This window comes from Oncorhynchus gorbuscha, linkage group LG19 (genome assembly GCF_021184085.1).
Source record: "Oncorhynchus gorbuscha isolate QuinsamMale2020 ecotype Even-year linkage group LG19, OgorEven_v1.0, whole genome shotgun sequence".
Classification (NCBI taxonomy): Eukaryota; Metazoa; Chordata; class Actinopteri; order Salmoniformes; family Salmonidae; genus Oncorhynchus; species Oncorhynchus gorbuscha.
Window position 1 is genome coordinate 71,609,752 of NC_060191.1, and position 21,781 is coordinate 71,631,532.

General features: G+C 44.4%; 2 protein-coding genes across 2 annotated transcripts in view; both read left to right on the top strand.

The window, feature by feature from the left end:
• The first annotated feature begins 917 nt into the window (after positions 1-917).
• LOC124005144 (extracellular calcium-sensing receptor-like) lies at positions 918-9,201 on the top strand. The gene is made up of 11 exons (XM_046314124.1): positions 918-1,162; positions 2,391-2,569; positions 2,761-2,864; positions 3,131-3,310; positions 3,673-4,073; positions 4,209-4,404; positions 6,972-7,166; positions 7,249-7,372; positions 7,552-7,745; positions 7,840-8,121; positions 8,230-9,201. Exons 1-11 carry the CDS (start codon positions 918-920, stop codon positions 8,650-8,652), a joined length of 2,523 nt encoding a protein of 840 aa, XP_046170080.1. The 3' UTR covers positions 8,653-9,201.
• A 12,561-nt stretch (positions 9,202-21,762) lies between these two features.
• LOC124005145 (extracellular calcium-sensing receptor) overlaps positions 21,763-21,781 on the top strand; it is a 3,609-nt gene continuing 3,590 nt past the window's right edge. Inside the window, exon 1 of the mRNA XM_046314125.1 lies at positions 21,763-21,781. This exon is cut by the window's right edge and continues 272 nt beyond it. Within this exon, the coding sequence (XP_046170081.1) occupies positions 21,763-21,781 (19 nt within the window).

Here is a 21,781-nt window from a genome sequence, read left to right on the forward strand (position 1 = left end):
CAGAAGATTCATGTGAGCATTTTCCTACCGATGGAATAAAATTATGAAACCTTTTTTACATGGCAATTGTGTCTGTTTGTCCTCTATTTTCTATCTTGATTGTGTATTCTCTTCTCTCTTAGTCTTTATATTCCACAATCTTTCTCTCCATCGGTCTCTCTCACACTCTTTTAATTGTTTAACTGGGTTGCAACTACTGAGGTATACAAGTGTTCTTGCCATGGTATGTAGACACAACACACTCACACACACAGCCCCCCCCCCTTCTCCCTCTGTGTTATTGTATCTTGCTGTGTGTGGCTAATGGGTAGATAATAGGATGTAATTTCTTGTGAAATTAGCAGTAATGGAGATGAGAAATGGCACACCTGCGACCATCTAAATCCTCAAAAAACATATTGTTCAAAATAACAAGTCCCCCTGTCTCCCTTACTTATGTTTCTGTGTCAAGCCGTTGCCACTAACAGCAACACTCAGGAGGCCTGCGATTTAGATTCTCAGTGTGTCATCTTGTTGACTCCATGTATTCTCTATGATCTCTGGTCATTATAAATAACCTCCCTTACCCTCCACTGGGCCAGATCAGGGAAGGCTGCTGTCAGACCCAATGCTGGGAGATAGAGACTTGTTGTTGACTGCCCAAACAGCTCAAGCTTGTCTTCACCTGACGGAGAACCACTTAGGCTGATCTGTGCTACATCTTAGCAGGGAGGAAGTCAGTTAACAGGCTGGATGTTCAGACACGGAGGATTTATGATCATAATCTTCACACTCTTGTAACTCATCTGTACGTTTGATCAATTTCACTGTGCTGAAGCGTTTCATGTTTTTACCAGTATATAGAAACGGCATTGGGGGTGGTTTTGGTCTGGTCTGGTCAACTTCCTGCCTGCCTGTGTGTCCAGAGGAGCTTTCCCATGTCCCCCTGGTTCACCTGGCTGACACGGGCCATTCCCCTGCTACTGCCCTGGCTGGTCAGGGTTGGGGTAGCGATGGCTCAGACAACAGTGTGTTCTCGGTGGGACCATTCGGTCGGTCTGGATGACCTTGGTCTATCCCAGGAAGGTGATGTGGTGATCGGGGCTGTCTTCCCTATCCATAACCTCCCCCCTGCTCCAGACCTGAGCTTCAGCCAACACCCTAACCTGCAGTCCTGTGTCAAGTAAGTTCCTTTGGTTATTTCTGTTCTCTTTTTTTTAATCAAACTTTGACCTTTTCTTGTGACTTTCTTTCTTTTCAAAGGATGTGAAATTCTATCTTTGTTTATTCTTTTGATGAGTCCTTTTTTATTTATTTTATTTTGTAACAGCATTTCTTTTTAGCAGGGGTACTTTTCCTTCATTTGAAAACTTTTTCTTTCTTTCGTGTAATGATTTGATCTGAATGTTGTTCTCTTCAGAAGGTGTTTCGTCCTTCCACTGCGTCCCGTTTCACGGTACTGAAATGGAAAATGTTCCCTTTGCTTTTGTTTTACACAGAATCTTAATCACGTCAAAAAATGAAATTTAAATTTTCAATTTTAAATATGCTGTTAACAAATTGTCTGCAAAAACAATTAACATTTTTAATAATGATCTTAGTTTTTTGTCTAACTCATTTGCTTAAAGAGCCATTGTTTTCTCCTCAGATGTTTAGCACAGTTCTCTCTCTATCTGAGTATAATGAGAGAAGGCATATTTCTTGAAAATGCAAAACACTTAAACAACCTTGATGTTATAGAGTGTGGTATTTTTCCGTTGTCAACTTGATTCTCAGTTTAGACGGATAAGATTGATGTTCAACATTAAAGCATTTTTTTTAGTGCTGTTTATTAAGGTTGAATGTTGTTTCTCCTCATGATCAATCACATTCATCTGATTACAAGGTTACACCATGCTCATTTACTTATTTGAATTTTGCTCTGCTATCTCTCTTTCTCCCTCTCTCTCTCTCTCTCTCTCTCTCTCTCTCTCTCTCTCTCTCTCTCTCTCTCTCTCTCTCTCTCTCTCTCTCTCTCTCTCTCTCTCTCTCTCTCTCTCTCTCTCTCTCTCTCTCTCTCTCTCTCTCTCTCTCTCTCTCTCTCTCTCTCTCTCTCTCTCTCTCTCTCTCTCTCTCTCTCTCTCTCTCTCTCTCTCTCTCTCTCTCTCTCTCTCTCTCTCTCTCTCTCTCTCTCTCTCTCTCTCTCTCTCTCTCTCTCTCTCTCTCTCTCTCTCTCTCTCTCTCTCTCTCTCTCTCTCTCTCTCTCTCTCTCTCTCTCTCTCTCTCTCTCTCTCTCCTCTCTCTCTCCCTCTCTCTCTCCCTCTCTTTCTCCCTCTCTCTCTCCCTCTCTTTCTCCCTCTCTCTCTCCCTCTCTTTCTCCCTGTCTTTCTATCTCTCATGTTTACCTTCTCATCTCACATCCCTGTTCTCAGTTTCCAGGAGGAACCGTTGAGATGGGTGCACGCACTGGTGTTTGCAGTGGATGAGATTAACCGTAACCCCTTCCTGCTGCCGGGAGTCCGGCTGGGCTACCGTGTCCTGGACAGCTGTGGTCAGCACCCCTGGAGCTTGCGAGGGGCACTGGCCTTGGTGTCAGGGGGGAGCCTTAGATGTGAATCTACAGAGCTTTCTAACCTCAAATGTGATTTTTAACCTAAAATTAATATCTATTGAAAAGTATTTGCCAAATAGCCATTAATATTGTGAAGATCCTACACTAAATGAATAGCAAATAGCTCATGTATGCTATCATGTCGTTCTGATTATAGAATCATGTTAAAATGTTATGTGTATCCTGTGCAGCACGGCCATCAAGCGACTCCCACGTTCCTCTGGTCATTGGTGATGCATCGTCCACTCAGGCCATCATCCTGGCCAGGACCCTGGGGCCCCTCTCTGTGCCTGTGGTCACTCTCTCTCTCTCTCTCTCTCTCTCTCTCTCTCTCTCTCTCTCTCTCTCTCTCTCTCTCTCTCTCTCTCTCTCTCTCTCTCTCTCTCTCTCTCTCTCTCTCTCTCTCTCTCTCTCTCTCTATTGTGTTGATATGTCCTCAGTCTCTCTCTACAACCAGGAAATACATACCTAGAAAGATTGTCATTATGCTTTAATTCGTTCTAATTCAGCTGGTCTAGTATTTAGTGAGAAATTATTGATTTTAATGGTGTTGTCCCTCAGATCAGTTACCAGGCCAGCTGTGGCTGTCTCAGTGACAGACAGGAGTTCCCTAACTTCTTCAGGACCATCCCCAGTGATGTCTACCAAGCCCTCACCATGGCCCGGCTCACCAGGCTCTTGGGATGGACCTGGGTCGGGGCTATCGCTGCAGACAACGACTACGGTCGTCAGGCCATACAGGTTTATCTTTAACTTTTCTTGTTGGTTGCTGCTCTTCTTTATTGAAGACACTTGTCTGTTGATTTATTTATTATTATTTAGTTACATTTACATTTTACATTTAAGTCATTTAGCAGACGCTCTTATCCAGAGCGACTTACAAATTGTTAATTATAGTTAATTATATGTTTCTTTATAGTAACTTTGACTTTTGACTTTTGACTTTATTCATTCATTCTTGGTCAAATTGTAGAATTTACATTTACTAAAAAATTGCAAGGAAATTGATGGTATTTCGGCATCCTGCTGTATTTTATTTTTAACTTCTACATCAGTATTTTGATTATTTGTCTCGCTCCCTGTGCTTCATATTTGATCCCCAGGTGTTTGAGGCGGCGGTTCGGGGGACGGGGGTGTGCATGGCGTTCTTTGAGACCCTCAACCGGGCGAACCTGGTGAGGGATGTGGAGCGAGCAGCAGACACGGTCCAGGCCTCGACAGCGCGGGTGATCCTAGTCTTCCTCTGGTACACTGACATAGGGGCGTTACTCCTGGAGCTGGGGAGGAGAAACGTGACGGACAGGCAGTTTCTGGCCAGTGAGGCATGGAGCACCAGCGGACAACTGCTACGGAACCCCGCCCTCTTTAACGTCTCTCGGGGCGTCGTGGGTGTGGCTATCCGTAGTGCACCTATGCCTGGCTTTGAAGCCCACCTTCGAAGTCTCCACCCCTCTCGTCGCCCCGGAGACGTCCTGTTGAAGGAACTCTGGGAAACGGAGTTTGGGTGTAGCCCTGGAGCAGCACATGGACACGACACGTCTCTGCTCCCCTCTCCCCTTCCTCCAACCCCCTCGGAGTCACTACCACATCCCCCTCCTCCCACCTCCAGTTCCTCCCGTATACGCCTGGCCTCCTGCAGTGGGGCAGAGACTCTGGAGGTGGTGCAGAGCCCTTTCACAGACACCTCTCAGCTGAGAATAACCTATAATGTGTATCTGGCTGTGTATGCTGCAGCCCACGCCCTCCACAGCCTGCTGTCCTGCCCCCAGAGAGACAGCCCTTCCTGGGGTAACAGCTTCACCTGCTCCCCTCCTCACAAGATCAGCCCAGCAGAGGTACACACACATCTATTGCATGTTCAGTAGAATTGCTTATGCAAATGCTTATTAATGTAATTAAATATTCATGTCCACTTAATAGTTGCTATGGGGATATGTTTCGAGCAAGGTTGGGGAGTAATGGATTGAATGTAATTTGATATACATGTCTGTTACCAGCAAAAAATATTGTAATCAGATTACAGATACTTTTGATAAACTAGACAATTACCTTGAAGATTACTTTTAAATTCATAAATGATGTTGGCTGAAAAAAACTTCTCTGGTTTCTCAATAACGTTCAATCCAGCATGGAAAAACAAGTCGCCAATTTAAACGAAGTCACTTATTACTGATATTTACGTAGTGCATTGATGTGAATCACACTGCTGCTCTCTCATTTAGCTATTTGCGCCTTACGGATTCTGGTTGTTGTGGATGGCTGTTTACAAATTCAAATGTGATTGAATTCAAGTAGTTTAAGATGCCTGATCAATCATTGTTTTTGAAACCAGTGGGACATCCTGTGAAAAATGCACTCTTTGCAACAGCTACATCTTGCGGATCACAGCCTATGGATTAAAAGTGGAGGCTTTATTCCTCAATCTAATTCATGCAGATAAATTCAATTCATAGTTCTAATGTAACGTTGCATAAAGGATTGGAGACAGGCGCAGGAATTCGTAACAGGGGGTTTTAATACAACATGCCATGAAAGGCACGGGGACGAAGCACAAAACAGACACGTGTACAAAAACACAGGGATGTAACTTAAACTAAAGAGCTAAACCTCTAATAAATACACGGGACGAGACCCGTCATAACAATACATTGGATGAGACCCGTCATAACAATACATTGGATGAGACCCGTCATAACAATACATTGGATGAGACCCGTCATAACAATACATTGGATGAGACCCGTCATAACAATACATTGGATGAGACCCGTCATAACAATACATTGGATGAGACCCGTCATAACAATACATTGGATGAGACCCGTCATAACAATACATTGGATGAGACCCGTCATAACAATACATTGGATGAGACCCGTAATGACGAGGACACAATTAGACGCAGCACGAAAGCTGCAACAACCACAGCTCTGGTACTCACAACACCAATGTACAAGGAAACATGAACCGAAAAGACAATGGTGAACAGAGGGCACATATTTACAATTACTAATCAGGGGGGAATGGGGAACGTAAATGAGTCCAGTTCAGTGACGTCTAGAGGCCGGTGACGTAGCCCTCCGGAACTGGTGCACGGCATGAGCAGCAGTACCGGGAGAATCCATGACACCTATTTGACGAAAGCTCAAACTCATACACTTCAATCTGTAGTTCAGGGCTTCCCAACCCTGTTCCTGGAGATCTTATGGTCCTGTGGGTTTTCAGTCCAACCCTAATTTAACACACCTGTTTCTACTAATTAGCTTCTCAACAAGACCTTAACTAGCTGAATCAGATATGCTAAATTAGGGTTGGACTGAAAACCTACAGGACAGTAGATCTCCAGGAAAAGGGTTGGACTGAAAACCTACAGGACAGTAGATCTCCAGGAAGAGGGTTGGACTGAAAACCTACAGGACAGTAGATCACCAGGAAGAGGGTTGGAGTGATAACCTACAGGACATTAGATCTCCAGGAAGAGGGTTGGAGTGATAACCTACAGGACAGTAGATATCCAGGAAGAGGGTTGCGCAGCCCTGCTGTAGTTGCTACATCCATTTTTTGACATATAAATGATTTATATACAGTACTAGTCAAAAGTTTGGGCACTTCTTCTCAATCAAGGGTTTTTCTTTATTTTTTACTATTTTCCAGATTGTAGAATGATATTGAAGACATCAACACTATGAAATGACACATATGGAATCATGAAGTAACCAAAAAAGTGTTTAACAAATCAAAATATATTTTAGATGTTTGATTCTTCAAAGTAGCCACCCTTTGCCTTGATGACAGCTTTGCACACTCTTGACATTCTCTCAACCAGCTTCACCTGGAATGCTTTTCCAACAGTCTTGACGGAGTTCCCACATAAGCTAAGCACTCGTTGGCTGCTTTTCCTTAACTCTGTGGTCAAACTCATCTAAAACCATCTCAATTGGGTTGAGGTTGGGTGATTGGGGAAGGCAGGTCATCTGTTGCAGCACTCCATCACTCTCCTTGGTCAAATAGTCCTTACACAGCCTGGACGTGTGATGGGTCATTGTCCTGCTGAAAAACAAATGATAGTCCCACTAAGCGCCAACCAGATGGGATGGTGTATCGCTGCAGAATGCTGTGGTAGCAATGCTGGTTAAGTATGCCTTGAACTGTAAATACATCACAGAAAGTCACCAGCAAAGCATCAATGCCTCTTAAGGGGAAAGTAAATCAGATTACATTACTGAGTTTGGGTAATCCACAAGTTACATTACTGATTACAATTTTTGGACATGTAACTAGTAACTGTAACAGATTACATTTAGTAACCTAAGTAACCAAAGTAACCTACCCTACCCTGGGTTTTAGTTATTACATCATATTAACAGTGTAATGGTAATGTTTGTCTCTCCTCTCCTCCAAGCTGTTGCAGCACCTGAACCAGGTTAACTTCACCACTCCACTTGGGGAGCCGTTTTACTTCCGGGGCGCGGATGTCCCTGCTGTCTACGACCTTGTGAACTGGCAGGCCACGCCCCAGGGGTTGCTCAAACTTGTCACGATTGGCCGAGTAGAGGGGTCCAATATCCTCATCGACCAATCAGCAGGATCTAATACGGCAAGAAATACCATTTCTAAAACATGAACTGAAAGGTTTTGTTCAAATGAAATTCATTTCGTGGCATAATAATAATGTACAGGTGCCTGTGTCAGTGTGCAGTGACAGCTGTCCCCCAGGCACCCGTGTAGCCAGGAAGAAAGGGGAGCCTGTCTGCTGCTTCGACTGCATCTCCTGTGCTGAGGGAGAGGTCAGCAACACCACAGGTCAGTGAACTGTGATGTTGGGGTAGAATATAATTTTAAACAATGAAATGGTGTTCTTAATTAGCCGTTATTGACCTGATCTCTCTCGAATAAAATATTATACTTTAATTAAGACTTAATTAGACTGAATAAGTAATGTATGCTTTTCAATTGTCATTGTAACTTGTTCAATCTCCCAGGCTCTCTACAATGTGACCGTTGTCCTCTGGAGTTCTGGTCCAACGGCAATCGGACGGCCTGCATCCCTCGTCAGCTCGAGTTCCTCTCCTTCAACGACACCATGGGTGTCACTCTGACCACTGTTGCCGTGTGCGGCGCTGTGGCAACGGCGGCTGTGTTTATGCTCTTTGTGTACCACCGCCACACCCCTCTGGTAAGAGCTTTGATACAGTGTTACATCGGGTACGGGATAAAATGGAGAACTCTTCTATGGTATCATGTATGTCTAACCATTCCTCTCAATCCAGGTGCGGGCCAACAACTCAGAGCTGAGTTTCCTGCTTCTCCTGTCACTCAAGCTCTGCTTCCTGTGTTCGTTGGTGTTCATTGGGCGTCCCTCGGTGTGGGCGTGTCAGATCCGCCAGGCGGCGTTTGGGGTCATCTTTGTGCTCTGTCTCTCCTGCCTCCTTGTCAAGACCATCGTGGTTCTGGCTGCGTTCCGCTCAGCCAGGCCCGGTGCTGGGCAGCTGATGAGGTGGTTTGGACCCGTGCAGCAGAGAGGGAGTGTCTTCCTCTTTACCAGTGTTCAGGTGAGAGCTTTAATATTGAAATAACTTAAAGTCACCTAACTGAATGAATCAGTATTTTACTGTATAAGATGAGTAAAGATGAGTTTGTAATTGTGTTTGTAAACGCAGGTGATCATCTGCGCCGTGTGGTTGTCGATAAGTCCTCCCCAGCCTTACCGTGACCTAGGCCTCAAAGGGTCTAAGGTCATCCTGGAATGTGAGGTGGGCTCTGTGGCCGGCTTCTCTCTGGTGCTGGGCTACATCGGCTTGCTGGCCTCTCTCTGTCTCCTCTTAGCCTTCCTGGCCAGGAAACTCCCTGACAACTTCAACGAGGCCAAGTTCATCACCTTCAGCATGCTGATCTTCTGTGCTGTATGGATCTCCTTCGTCCCTGCCTACGTCAGCTCTCCTGGGAAGTACGCAGATGCGGTGGAGATATTCGCCATCTTAGCATCCAGCTTTGGGCTGCTGTTCTGTCTGTTTGCTCCAAAGTGTTTCATTATCCTCCTGAGACCAGAGAGAAACACCAAGAAACACATGATGGACAAATAGAAACCACCAAGAAACACATGATGTCCAATTAGAAACCACCAAGAAACACATGATGTCCAATTAGAAACCACCAAGAAACACATGATGTCCAATTAGAAACCACCAAGAAACACATGATGGACAATTAGAAACCACCAAGAAACACATGATGTCCAATTAGAAACCACCAAGAAACACATGATGTAATTATATAATCAGGACCGAGAGGGTGTGGTATATGGCCAATATTCCACGGTTAAGGGCTGTTCTTACGTGCAACACAACATGGAGTGCCTGGACACAACCATTAGCCTTTGTATATTAGCCATATGACACAAACCCCCGAGGTGCCTTATTGCTATTATAATTACCAATGTAATTAGAGCAGTAAAAATACATTTTTGTCATACCCGTGGTATACGGTCTGATATACCACGGCTTTCGGCCAATCAGCATTCAGGGCTCGAACCAACCAGTTTATAATATAGTATAGTCTTCAATGTGTTTAGTTAATCACATGTATGGTTAAAACATAACAAATAAAGACATTGTATAAAACCCACAAACTTTCACAAACTATCATCGATAGACGTTAATGAATTCCATTTCTCACCTGAAAGCCAGTTGTGAAAACAGACACCAAATTAATTAGGTAAGTTAATAAAAATGTTGATATTCCTTTCACATTTTATGAAGTGTGTAATTCTCTTGCCGTACGAGACTGTTTTTAATTACATAAATCTTTGCCAAGGTTCAATAAAAACACATTCAAGCAGCTCCTTTGAAGTCAGAATGTTTTATTTAATAAAAAATGTTGACTTTGATGAATAATTAATTCATGGATGAATGAATATGGAGGCAGAACCCTTTAGAGGGAGCAGGAATGTTATGCTGTTTCATTCTGTAATGAATTGATTGATAAAAAAAAAAGTGTATGCAGAAATCCACTCATCAGGGTTAATGAAGATTAAAGACACACACGTATACAGATGAAATCAAAAGCCTACTTAACAGCCCAAATAACTTAATCATGTATTAATCTGATTGATATTTAATCACAGAACATAATTATAATCAATAGTAGATCACTACACACTGACAAAATAAAAAATGAAATATCTTTCTAGTCATCAAACTCAAAACATAAAAGGTTCTTCTTTCCTTTTCTGACAGAAGTGGAAACTATCTTGGCGTGAAAGAAATAGAATGTTGGAGAAGGAAAAAGAGCTACTTAAAACAATTTGAGACCATCATACTCTGTTACTATACTTGTCTATGATCCTTTATTTATGTTGAAAGAGTGACAAGAAAATACCTAGCAGGCATAATACTTCCACCTAGTGGTCATATTTCAGAGCAGTGGAGAGAGGAACTTTTATTTTTATTTTAACCTTTATTTAACTTGGCAAGTCAGTTAAGAACAAATTCTTATTTACAATGACAGTGTGTTAACTGCCTTGTTCAGGGGCAGGAGACAAGGAGAGGATTCCACTGTAGACTATTACTATTACTAGTTACCTTGCAGATGGTCTCCAGCGCGTACAGAGCAGACTCTCCAGGCTGGATGATGAAGAGGACAGGCTGGTCGTTAGGAAGACACACCCAGGACGGGGTCAGGTGGTCAGGCACCCAGATATCACTGTCTGTCATGTGACTGTCTGAGTTGACCTGAGGAAGACTCTTCCCCTCATGACTCTTCTGGAGAGATAGAAAGTCATTGTTTAGAACTAGCTTGTTTGTTTTATTTTAATATTATTTAACCTTTATTTAACTAGGCAAGTCAGTTAAGAACAAATTCTTATTTTACAATGATGGTCTAGGAACTGTGTGTTAACTGCCTTGTTCAGGGGCAGAACGACAGATCTTTACCTTGTCAGCTAAAGGAGACAAGGAGAGGATTCCACTGTAGACTATTGGTATGCTATTACATAAGCCATTGTGAGAATCTCAATATAATTTCCTTGATTACTTGCGTCCTCTCTCCTTCTCAAATCCATTGGATGAGAGGGTCAGATGGCCCCGGCCCAATGACCTTCTCATCCAATGGGTTTTGAAAAGAAGGCGAGGAGAGAGGACTCGAAGAATAAAGGAATTGAAAGGAAATTCTCCCTATGTATTAGTTGTGGCCCGGCCCATCAGAGTCTACTTGGTGTTCCTCTCTGGCCTCAGCAGATTGATGTAACACTTTAGGCCGAACAGCGCCACCAGGAGGCCAAAGCTGGAAGCTAAGATGGCAAATATTTCCACAGCGCCTGCGTACTTCCCAGGAGAGCTGTCGTAGGTTACATGGGTGCCTGGGAGACAGCTCTCACTGCACACTGATCGGGGGCGGGCTACATGGGTGCCTGGGAGACAGCTCTCACGGCACACTGATCGGGGTGGGGGGCTACATGGGTGCCTGGGAGACAGCTCTCACTGCACACTGATCGGGGCGGGCTACATGGGTGCCTGGGAGACAGCTCTCACTGCACACTGATTGGGGGCAGGGGGGCTACATGGGTGCCTGGGAGACAGCTCTCACTGCACACTGATCTGGGGCGGGCTACATGGGTGCCTGGGAGACAGCTCTCACTGCACACTGATTGGGGCGGGGGGGGGGGCTACATGGGTGCCTGGGAGACAGCTCTCACTGCACACTGATCGGGGCGGGCTACATGGGTGCCTGGGAGACAGCTCTCACTGCACACTGATTGGGGGCGGGAGGGGGGGGGGGCTACATGGGTGCCTGGGAGTCAGTTCTCTCTGCACACTGATTGGGGGCGGGAGGGGCTATAAGGGCGACGGTGAGAGGGAATAGCAAACTTTTATACGCCCATATTTACAGTATACACACACATTTATACATCCACATCTATACACCTACGTTTATACACCCAAATGTATTGCTTATTTGCTCTCCAATGTTTTACACTTTAGCTTTTGCAATAGTGAAACTTTTCAAATTACCTTTTGTGACTCAAAGTTACAGAATATTGTATTCTCGTCCGATGTGAGCTCTGTTCCTGCAGGGGCTGATTAGTCGACCACAGCCCGAACGCTCCCAGCTGACCAGATGAGGGGGATGGAGGGACGGAGGGATGGAAGGATGGAAGGAAGGAGGGAGAGATGGGGAGATGTAGGGATGGAGGGATGGAAGGAAGGAGGGAGAGATGGGGAGATGTAGGGAAGGAGGGAGAGATGGGGAGATGTAGGGAAGGAGGGATGGAGGGAAGGAGGGAGAGATGGGGAGATGTAGGGAAGGAGGGATGGAGGGAAGGAGGGATGGAGGGATGGAAGGAAGGAGGGAGAGATGGGGAGATGTAGGGAAGGAGGGATGGAGGGAAGGAGGGAGAGATGGGGAGATGTAGGGAAGGAGGTAAGAAAGGGAGTGGATATTGAGAAAGATAGTATATAGTCAGGGGACCTTGAAAACAAAGAAAACAATAAACATAAGGAAACCGTTAGCGAAGTTTCCGTCTATACCTGTGTGTGTACAGTGCCTTGCAAAGGTATTCATCCCCCTTGGCGTTTTTCCTATTTTGTTGCATTACAACCTGTAATTTAAATATATATGTATTTGGATTTCATGTAATGGACATACACAAAATAGTCCAAATTGGTGCAGTGAAATGAAAAAAATAACGTTTAAAAAAAATAAACAAATAAAAAAGGGAAAGTGGTGTGTGTATAATGTATGTATTCATCCCCTCTGCTATGAAGCCCCTAAATAAGATCTGATGCAACCAATTATCTTCAAAAGAAACATTATTAGTTAAATAAAGTCCACCTGTGTGCAATCTAAGTGTCACATGATCTGTCACATATTCTCAGTATATATACACCTGTTCTGAAAGGTCCCAGAGTCTGCAAAACCACTAAGCAAGGGTTCCCAAGGAGCTCTCCAAACAGGTCAGGGGCAAAGTTGTGGAGAAGTACAGATCAGGGTTGGGTTTGAAATAAAATATCCCAAACTCTGAACATCCCACGGAGCACCATTAAATCCATTATTAAAAAATGGAAAGAATATGATACCACAACAAACCTGCCAAGAGGGAGCTGCCCACCAAAACTCACGGACCAGGCAAGGAGGGCATTAACCGCTTAAGTCGACCCTCTACTTTTTAGAACATTCTGTTAAAAATCGCGCAACATTTCAGCGCCCTGCTACTCGTGCCAGGAATATAGTATATGCATATGATTAGTATGTGTGGATAGAAAACACTCATACGTTTATAAAACTGGTTAAATCACGGCTGTGACTATAACAGAACGTGCGTTTCATCGAAAAGTGCAGGAAAATCTGATCACTGAAAATTGGAAAATATATCAATGCGCCACTTGCATGTATTGTCTATGGGAAAGCAAATTACCTGGAGCCGAGATTGCAATTCCTACAGCTTCCACACGATGTCAACAGTCTTGTCATTTGCCTAGGCTTTGTTTCTTGGTCAAACGAAGAAGAGACAGCCCATTTCTTCAGGGCTCGGACCGGATATTTTGGTTGAGATTTACCCGGACATTATTTCCAGACGTACCCCTATAGAATATACATTGCCTCGTGATCAATTTGATCGCTTATTAACGTTTACTAATACCTAAAGTTGCATTACAAAAGTATTTCGAAGTGTTTTGTGAAAGTTTATCGTCGACTTTTTTTAATTTAAAAAAATGACGTTACGTTATAAGACGCTAGATAGATCGATATCTAGGCTATAGATCGATATCTAGGCTATATATGGACCGATTTAAGCGAAAAAAAGACCCAATAGTGATTATGGGACATCTAGGAGTGCCAACAAAGAAGATGGTCAAAGGTAATGAATGTTTTATATTTTATTTATTTATTTATTTTATTTGTGCGGTTTGTGTAGCGCCGACTATGCTAATTATTTTGTTTACGTCCCCTGCGGGTCTTTTGGGGTGTTACTTGCTATCATATAATAGCTTCTCATGCTTTCGCCGAAAAGCATTTTAAAAATCTGACTTGTTGCCTGGATTCACAACGAGTGTAGCTTTAATTCTATACCCTGCATGTGTATTTTAATGAACGTTTGAGTTTTAACTAGTACTATTAGCATTTAGCGTAGCGCATTTGCATTTCCAGATGTCTAGATGGGACGCCTGCGTGTCAGGTAGGAGCAAGAGGTTAATTAAAACCTCTCTAGGGTATGTGGGACGAGTCCCACCTGGTCATCATCCAGTGAGATTGCAGAGCGCCAAATTAAAATACAGAAATACTCATGATAGAAATTCAAAAAAGATACAACCTATAAGTTGTATAGGTTTAAAGATGAACTTCTTGTGAATCCAACCACGGTGTCAGATTTTAAAAATGCTTTATGGCGAAAGCATCCCTTACGATTATTTGAGAACATAGCCCAGCAGACAATTCATTACAAACAGTAACCAGCCAAGTAGAAGAGTTACACAAGTCAGAAATAGAGATAAAATGAATCACTTACCTTTGATGATCTTCATATGGTTGCACTCAGAAGACATTCATTTATTCAATAAATGTTCCTTTTGTTCAATAAAGTCTCTCTTTATATACAAAAATCTCTGTTTTGTTTGCAAGTTTTATTGAGTAATCCACAGGCTCAAACGCAGTCACAACAGGCAGACAAAAAAATCCAAATTGTATCCGTAAAATTAATAAAAACATGTCAAACGATGTTTCTATTCAATCGTTAGGTTGTTTTTAGCCTATATAATCAATAATATTTCAACCGGACAATAACGTTGTCAATATAAAAGGTAAACAAGAAAGGCACTCTCTCAGTCGCGCGCATGAAAAAGCTGTGTGACAATGCAGGGTCCACTCAATTAGACTGCTCTTACTCCCTCATTTTTCAGAATACAAGTCTGAAACAATTTCTAAAGACTGTTGACATCTAGAGGAAGGAATAGAAACTGAAATTTGAGTCCTACGTCAATGGATACTGTAATGGCATTGAATAGAAAACTACAAAACCAAAGAAAATCCTACTTCCTGAAAGGATTCTTCTCAGGTTTTCACCTGCCAAATCAGTTATGTTATACTCACAGACACTATTCTAACAGTTTTGGAAATGTTAGAGTGTTTTCTATCCAAATCTACAAATTATATTGCATATCATATCTTCTGGGCCCGAGTAGCAGGCAGTTTAATTTGGGCATGTTTTTCATCCAAAATTCCCGAATGCTGCCCCCTACCCTAGAGAAGTTAATCAGAGAGGCAACAAAGAGAACCAAAGATAACCCTGAAGGAGATGCAAAGCTCCACAGTGGAGATTGGAGTATCTGTCCATAGGACCAATTTAAGCCGTACACCACAGAGCTGGGCTTTATGGAAGAGTGGCCAGAAAAAGCCATTGCTTAAAGACAAAAAAAAGCAAACATGTTCGGTGTCTGCCAAAAGGCGTGTGGGAAACTCCCCAAACATTTGGAAGAAGGTACACTGGTCAGATGAGACGAAAATTGAGCTGTTTGGCCATTAAGGAAAACGCTATGTCTGGCGCAAACCCAACACCTCTCATCACTCCGAGAAAACCATCCCCTCAGTGTAGCATGGTGGTGGCAGCATCATGCTGTTGAAATGTTTTTCATCGGCAGGGACTGGGAAATTGGTCCGAATCGAAGGAATGATGGAGGGAGCTACAGTAAATACAGGGAAATTATTGAGGGAAACCTGTTTCAGTCTTCCAGAGATTTGAGACTGGGACGGAGGTTCAACTTCAAGCAGACAATGACCCGAAGCATACTGCTAAAGCAACACTTGAGTGGTTTAAACATTTAAATGTCTTGGGATTGTCACATCTGCTCCTGCTACGCGCTCTGGTGTTCATCCGGTGTCTTCTTGACCTGCAGGTACTTCCTCTGTACACTCTCTCTCTCCCTCTCCCTCTGTGTGATTGTGTGGTTGGAGACAGTTGTGCTGGAGTCAGAGCAGATCCCTACCAGCTGCAGCTTGTTCCATAATCAAGACCTCTACAAATACTCAGTCCTGACACTTCCACTCTGCCAGATCGTAATCTCTGCTCAGTCAGTTCATGATTTTAGCCATTTATGATTACTCAAGATCCTGTTACTCTGCTGTGCCTGTTTCCCTGCCTGACAACATTTATCCTCTTATTGCAGTTACAGCTCTGTCTCTGGCTCCTGTCTCCTGTTCCACATCTCACCATCCAACTATCTTGATCTGGATTTTACTCACCACCACTTATTTGGATTCCCCTCAGGACCTGTTTACCCTGTTCTACTCAGCCAACTCCAACCTCAGTCTCCACATCTCACCACCACTACCTTGGATTCCCCTCAGGACCTGTTTACCCTGTTCTACTCAGCCAACTCCAACCTCAGTCTCCACATCTCACCACCACTACCTTGGATTCCCCTCAGGACCTGTTTACCCTGTTCTACTCAGCCAACTCCAACCTCAGTCTCCACATCTGGTTTTTCTGCAACTCATCCGAGCTTCCCCGGATCTGCACTCCATATCTCCCCTGTTTAACAATAAATATTTTGGTTATTTCATCCCTGTTTCCTCATGAGTCTGCTCTTGGGTCCCCCTGTGTCGCTCTGCATAACATGAATGGCCTAGTCAAAGCCTATATAATTGAGAATCTGTGGAATGACTTAAAGATTGCTGTAGACCAGCGGAACCCATCCAACTTGAAGGAGCTGGAGCACTGCAAAAGGTGGCTCTACAAAGTATTGACTTTGGGGGGTGAATAGTTATGCACCTTCAAGTTTTCTGTTTTTTTTTGTCTTATTTCTTGTTTGTTTCACAATAAAACATATTTTTCATCATCAAAGTGGTAGGCATATTGTGTAAATCAAATGATACAACCCCCCCCAAAATAAATTTTAATTCCAGGTTGTTGACAACAAAACAAAAATGCCAAGGGGGGGTGAATACGCCACTGTATATATATATATATATGTGTGTGTGTGTGTGTGTGTGAATATATCCCACCACTGAAAGGTCCTCTCTGCAGTAGGCCATGAAGGGCCATGCATGGGAGCAGGTAGACGTCGTTGGACAACCACCCCATTCTAACGATGTATTTCACCACTTCATTCTGTCCACCAGAGGGAGCAAGTAGGCTTCGTTGGACAACCACCCCATTCTAACGATGTATTTCACCACTTCATTCTGTCCACCAGAGGGAGCAAGTAGGCCTCGTTGGACAACCACCCCATTCTAACGATGTATTTCACCACTTCATTCTGTCCACCAGAGGGAGCAAGTAGGCTTCGTTGGAGAACCACCCCATTCTAACGATGTATTTCACCACTTCATTCTGTCCACCAGAGGGAGCAAGTAGGCCTTGTTGGACAACCACCCCATTCTAACAATGTATTTCACCACTTCATTCTGTCCACCAGAGGGAGCAAGTAGGCTTCGTTGGAGAACCACCCCATTCTAACGATGTATTTCACCACTTCATTCTGTCCACCAGAGGGAGCAAGTAGGCCTTGTTGGACAACCACCCCATTCTAACAATGTATTTCACCACTTCATTCTGTCCACCAGAGGGAGCAAGTAGGCCTTGTTGGACAACCACCCCATTCTAACAATGTATTTCACCACTTCATTCTGTCCACCAGAGGGAGCAAGTAGGCTTCGTTGGAGAACCACCCCATTCTAACGATGTATTTCACCACTTCATTCTGTCCACCAGAGGGAGCAAGTAGGCCTTGTTGGACAACCACCCCATTCTAACAATGTATTTCACCACTTCATTCTGTCCACCAGAGGGAGCAAGTAGGCTTCGTTGGAGAACCACCCCATTCTAACGATGTATTTCACCACTTCATTCTGTCCACCAGAGGGAGCAAGTAGGCCTCGTTGGAGAACCACCCCATTCTAACGATGTATTTCACCACTTCATTCTGTCCACCAGAGGGAGCAAGTAGGCCTCGTTGGAGAACCACCATCACCAGAGCAGAGGACGGCTTGATCTCAACACACAATCCTATGCAGCTCTGTGGAGTGGTTGTGAATGGGCCTTTAAATATATATATTTTATTGGCATGGGAAACATTGCCAAAGCAATATGAATATATAAGAAACAAAAGTGAAATAAAATAAGAAAATGAACAGTAATCATTACATTCACAAAAGTTTCAAAGGAATGGAGACATTTCAAATGTCATACTATGTATTTATGTAACTAGTTAAAGTACAAAAGGGAAAATAAATAAACATAAATCTGGGTTGTATTTACAACAGTGTTTGTTCTTCACTGGTTGCCCTTTTCTTGTTGAAACAGGTCACATATCTTGCTGCTGTGATGTCACACAGTATTTGGTATTTCACTTACTAGATATGGGAGTTTATCAATATGTGATTTGTTTTCAAATTATATGTGGATCTGTGTAATCTGAGGGAAATATGTGTCTCTAACATGGTCATACATTTCGCAGGTGGTTAGGAAGTGCAGCTCAGATTCCACCTCATTTAGTGGGCAGTGTGCACATAGCCTGTCTTCTCTTTAAAGCCAGGTCTGCTTACGGCGGCCTTTCTCAATAGCAAAGCAATGCTCAATGAGTCTGTACCTAGTCAAAGCTATCCTTAATTTTGGGTCAGTCACAGTGGACAGGTATTCTGCCTCTGTGTACTCTCTGTTTGGGGTCAGTCACAGTGGACAGGTATTCTGCCTCTGTGTACTCTCTGTTTAGGGCCAAATAGCATTCTAGTTTGCTCAGCTTTTTTGTTAATTCTTTCCATAGTCTATCGGTAAATAGCCCACCCATTTTTACCTACCTCATCCCCATACTGTTTTTATTTATTTACTTTTCTGCTCTTTTGCACACCAATATCTCTACCTGTACATGACCATCTGATCATTTATCACTACAGTGTTAATCTGCTAAATTGTAATTATTCGCCTACCTCCTCATGCCTTTTGCACACAATGTATATAGACTCTCTTTTTTTCCACTGTGTTATTGACTTGTTAATTGTTTACTCCATGTGTAACTCTGTGTTGTCTGTTCACACTGCTTTGCTTTATCTTGGCCAGGTCGCCGTTGCAAATGAGAACTTGTTCTCAACGAGCCTACCTGGTTAAATAAAGCAAAGAAATAAAATAAAAATTATCTTTTTGTTTTCTCATGATTTGGTTGGGTCTAATTGTGTTGCTGTTCTGGGGCCTTTCTCTCTTTCTCTCTCTCTCTTTCTCTCTTTCTCTCTCCTCTCTATCTCTCTTTCTCTCTCTCTCGCTCTACCTCTGTTTTATAGTGGTCTCTGTGAAGCTGTAGGTTAACGTAAATGTTTGACATGTGGCAGGGGTGGCAAGGGGTGGTATGGGAGGGATGGCAAGGGGTCAGAGGTTGCAGGTTGGTGATGAGACACGAGAGTGTCAGAGACATAAATATTGATGACCTCCAAACTATTTCACCCTGTGTCCTGTAGGTGTCAGTCACAGTTGTTTTTCTCCCTCTCCCTCTTTCTGTCCCTCTTACTGTCCCTCTTCCTCTCCCTCTCACTGTCCGTCTTCCTCTCCCTCTCACTGTCCGTCTTCCTCTCCCTCTCACTGTACCTGTCCCTCTTCATCTTCCTCTCCCTCTCACTGTACCTGTCCCTCTTCATCTTCCTCTCCCTCTCACTGTACCTGTCCCTCTTCATCTTCCTCTCCCTCTTACTGTCCCTCTTCCTCTCCCTCTCACTGTACCTGTCCCTCTTCATCTTCCTCTCCCTCTTACTGTCCCTCTTCCTCTCCCTCTCACTGTACCTGTCCCTCTTCATCTTCCTCTCCCTCTTACTGTCCCTCTTCCTCTCCCTCTCACTGTCCGTCTTCCTCTCCCTCTCACTGTACCTGTCCCTCTTCATCTTCCTCTCCCTCTCACTGTCCCTCTTCCTCTCCCTCTCACTGTACCTGTCCCTCTTCATCTCCCTCTCCCTCTCACTGTACCTGTCCCTCTTCATCTTCCTCTCCCTCTCACTGTCCCTCTTCCTCTCCCTCTCACTGTACCTGTCCCTCTTCATCTTCCTCTCCCTCTCACTGTCCCTCTTCCTCTCCCTCTCACTGTACCTGTCCCTCTTCATCTTCCTCTCCCTCTTACTGTCCCTCTTCCTCTCCCTCTCACTGTCCGTCTTCCTCTCCCTCTCACTGTACCTGTCCCTATTCATCTTCCTCTCTCTCTTACTGTCCCTCTTCCTCTCCCTCTCACTGTCCCTCTTCCTCTCCCTCTTACTGTCCGTCTTCCTCTCCCTCTCACTGTCCGTCTTGCTCTCCCTCTCACTGTACCTGTCCCTCTTCATCTTCCTCTCTCTCTTAATGTCCCTCTTCCTCTCCCTCTCACTGTCCGTCTTCCTCTCCCTCTCACAGTACCTGTCCCTCTTCATCTTCCTCTCCCTCTTACTGTCCCTCTTCCTCTCCTTTCCCTCTCCCTCTTCTTCTCCTTTCCCTCTTCCTCTTCCTGTCCCTGTGCTCTCCCTCTCCCTCTCACTGTCCGTCTTCCTCTCCCTCTCACTGTACCTGTCCCTCTTCATCTTCCTCTCCCTCTTACTGTCCCTCTTCCTCTCCTTTCCCTCTTCCTCTTCCTGTCCCTGTCCTCTCCCTCTATCTCTTCCTCTCACTGCCACTCTCACTCTCAATCCATATCTGCACCTGCAGGGAACATATCTTGTCACAAAGCCTCACACATCTCAATTGAGCTTCTCTGTGGACACACACACACACACACACACACACACACACACACACACACACACACACACACACACACACACACACACACACACACACACACACACACACACACACACACACACACACACACACACACACACACACACACACACACACACACACACACACACACACACACACAGAAACACACGCGTGTGTGTTTTTTCCCACTGATTATCTCTCTGATATCTAGTGGAAGCAATGCTGCTGAATGCCCTTTCCCCTGACAGCGCTCAGTCTGTCTACTCTGTCTGCCTTTCACAACACGGACTCTCTGCAACTCTCCCTCTCTATCTCACTACAGAGAGATTACTTTCATTTCATTGTACAATGTACATTTACGGAATGTAGAAATAGTAAAAACTGCATCGTGTTAAATCATATGAATGTGAATCGGTATCTTCTCACCTCTTATCTGTTTAGTGGTCTCCATGCAGTCTGATATTACACGACTAGGTACTTTCCTGCAGTTCAGCATTTTGTGTCATGACAATGAGGGCTTCTATTGGAGTGTGATAGTCATCAGGCACTGCTCTTTGGTTCTGTGTGTGTCCCACGGATTGGCCTCGCCTGCTGTCAATCATCTGATTTAACCAGTGATGCAGATGTGATTACCTTCATAAGGCGGGTCGTCTACCTATCTGACACACATCACAGGGAGCCCTCCTCTCTAACATAAACTATATATAGTGTCACTCTCTCACCCACTCTCAGTCTACATGCCAGCCAGGTAAGTTGTCCTTGGCTTTATCCACATTGCGGTAACAGTCTTTTGGGATATCCCAATTTGCATCATCTGTTCCATCTCCCATCGGCATGGAGCAACAGTGGATACTGCGGCGGGCACCTCCACAGACACCTAGCAGGATATGTATCTTCTGGGTCCTGACACTGTGTCAGGCAGCCAACAGAACACATCTGTGGGTTCTGCTCAGCCTCCTGGTGCTCTACCCCACCTCTCTGGCTACAGCTGGTGGGTCCGGATCCAGGGTTGGGGCTGGTCTGGGGCTAGGGTGTGTGAGTCTGGGTGACAGTGAGCTGCCTGAGCTGCAGTCTGAGGGGGACGTAGTGATAGGTGGTCTGTTCCCCCTCCACTACCTGGCCCTAGAGCCAGAGCACAGCTACAGGACAAAGCCCCAACACACACAGTGCAACGGGTGAGTGAAGCATCGGGTTCTGCTTGGAATAGTGGAGGATTGTTACGACGGGATGTTCTTTTCTCCTGTTGAGAACGTTTTTTATCTAACCGAGAGCACAGAATTAATATATTACAGTCTTCCTGCTGTTCTTAACCTTTCTCACTCTGTCTCCCTCTCTGCCTCTCTCTCTGTCTCCCTCTCTGTCTCCCTCTCTCCCTCTCACTCTGTCTCCCTCTCACTCTGCCTCTCTCTCTGTCTCCCTCTCTGTCTCCCTCTCTCTCTGTCTCTCTCTGCCTGCCTCTCTGTGTAGTTTTGACCACAGAGCCTTCCGTTGGATGATGACCATGGTGTTTA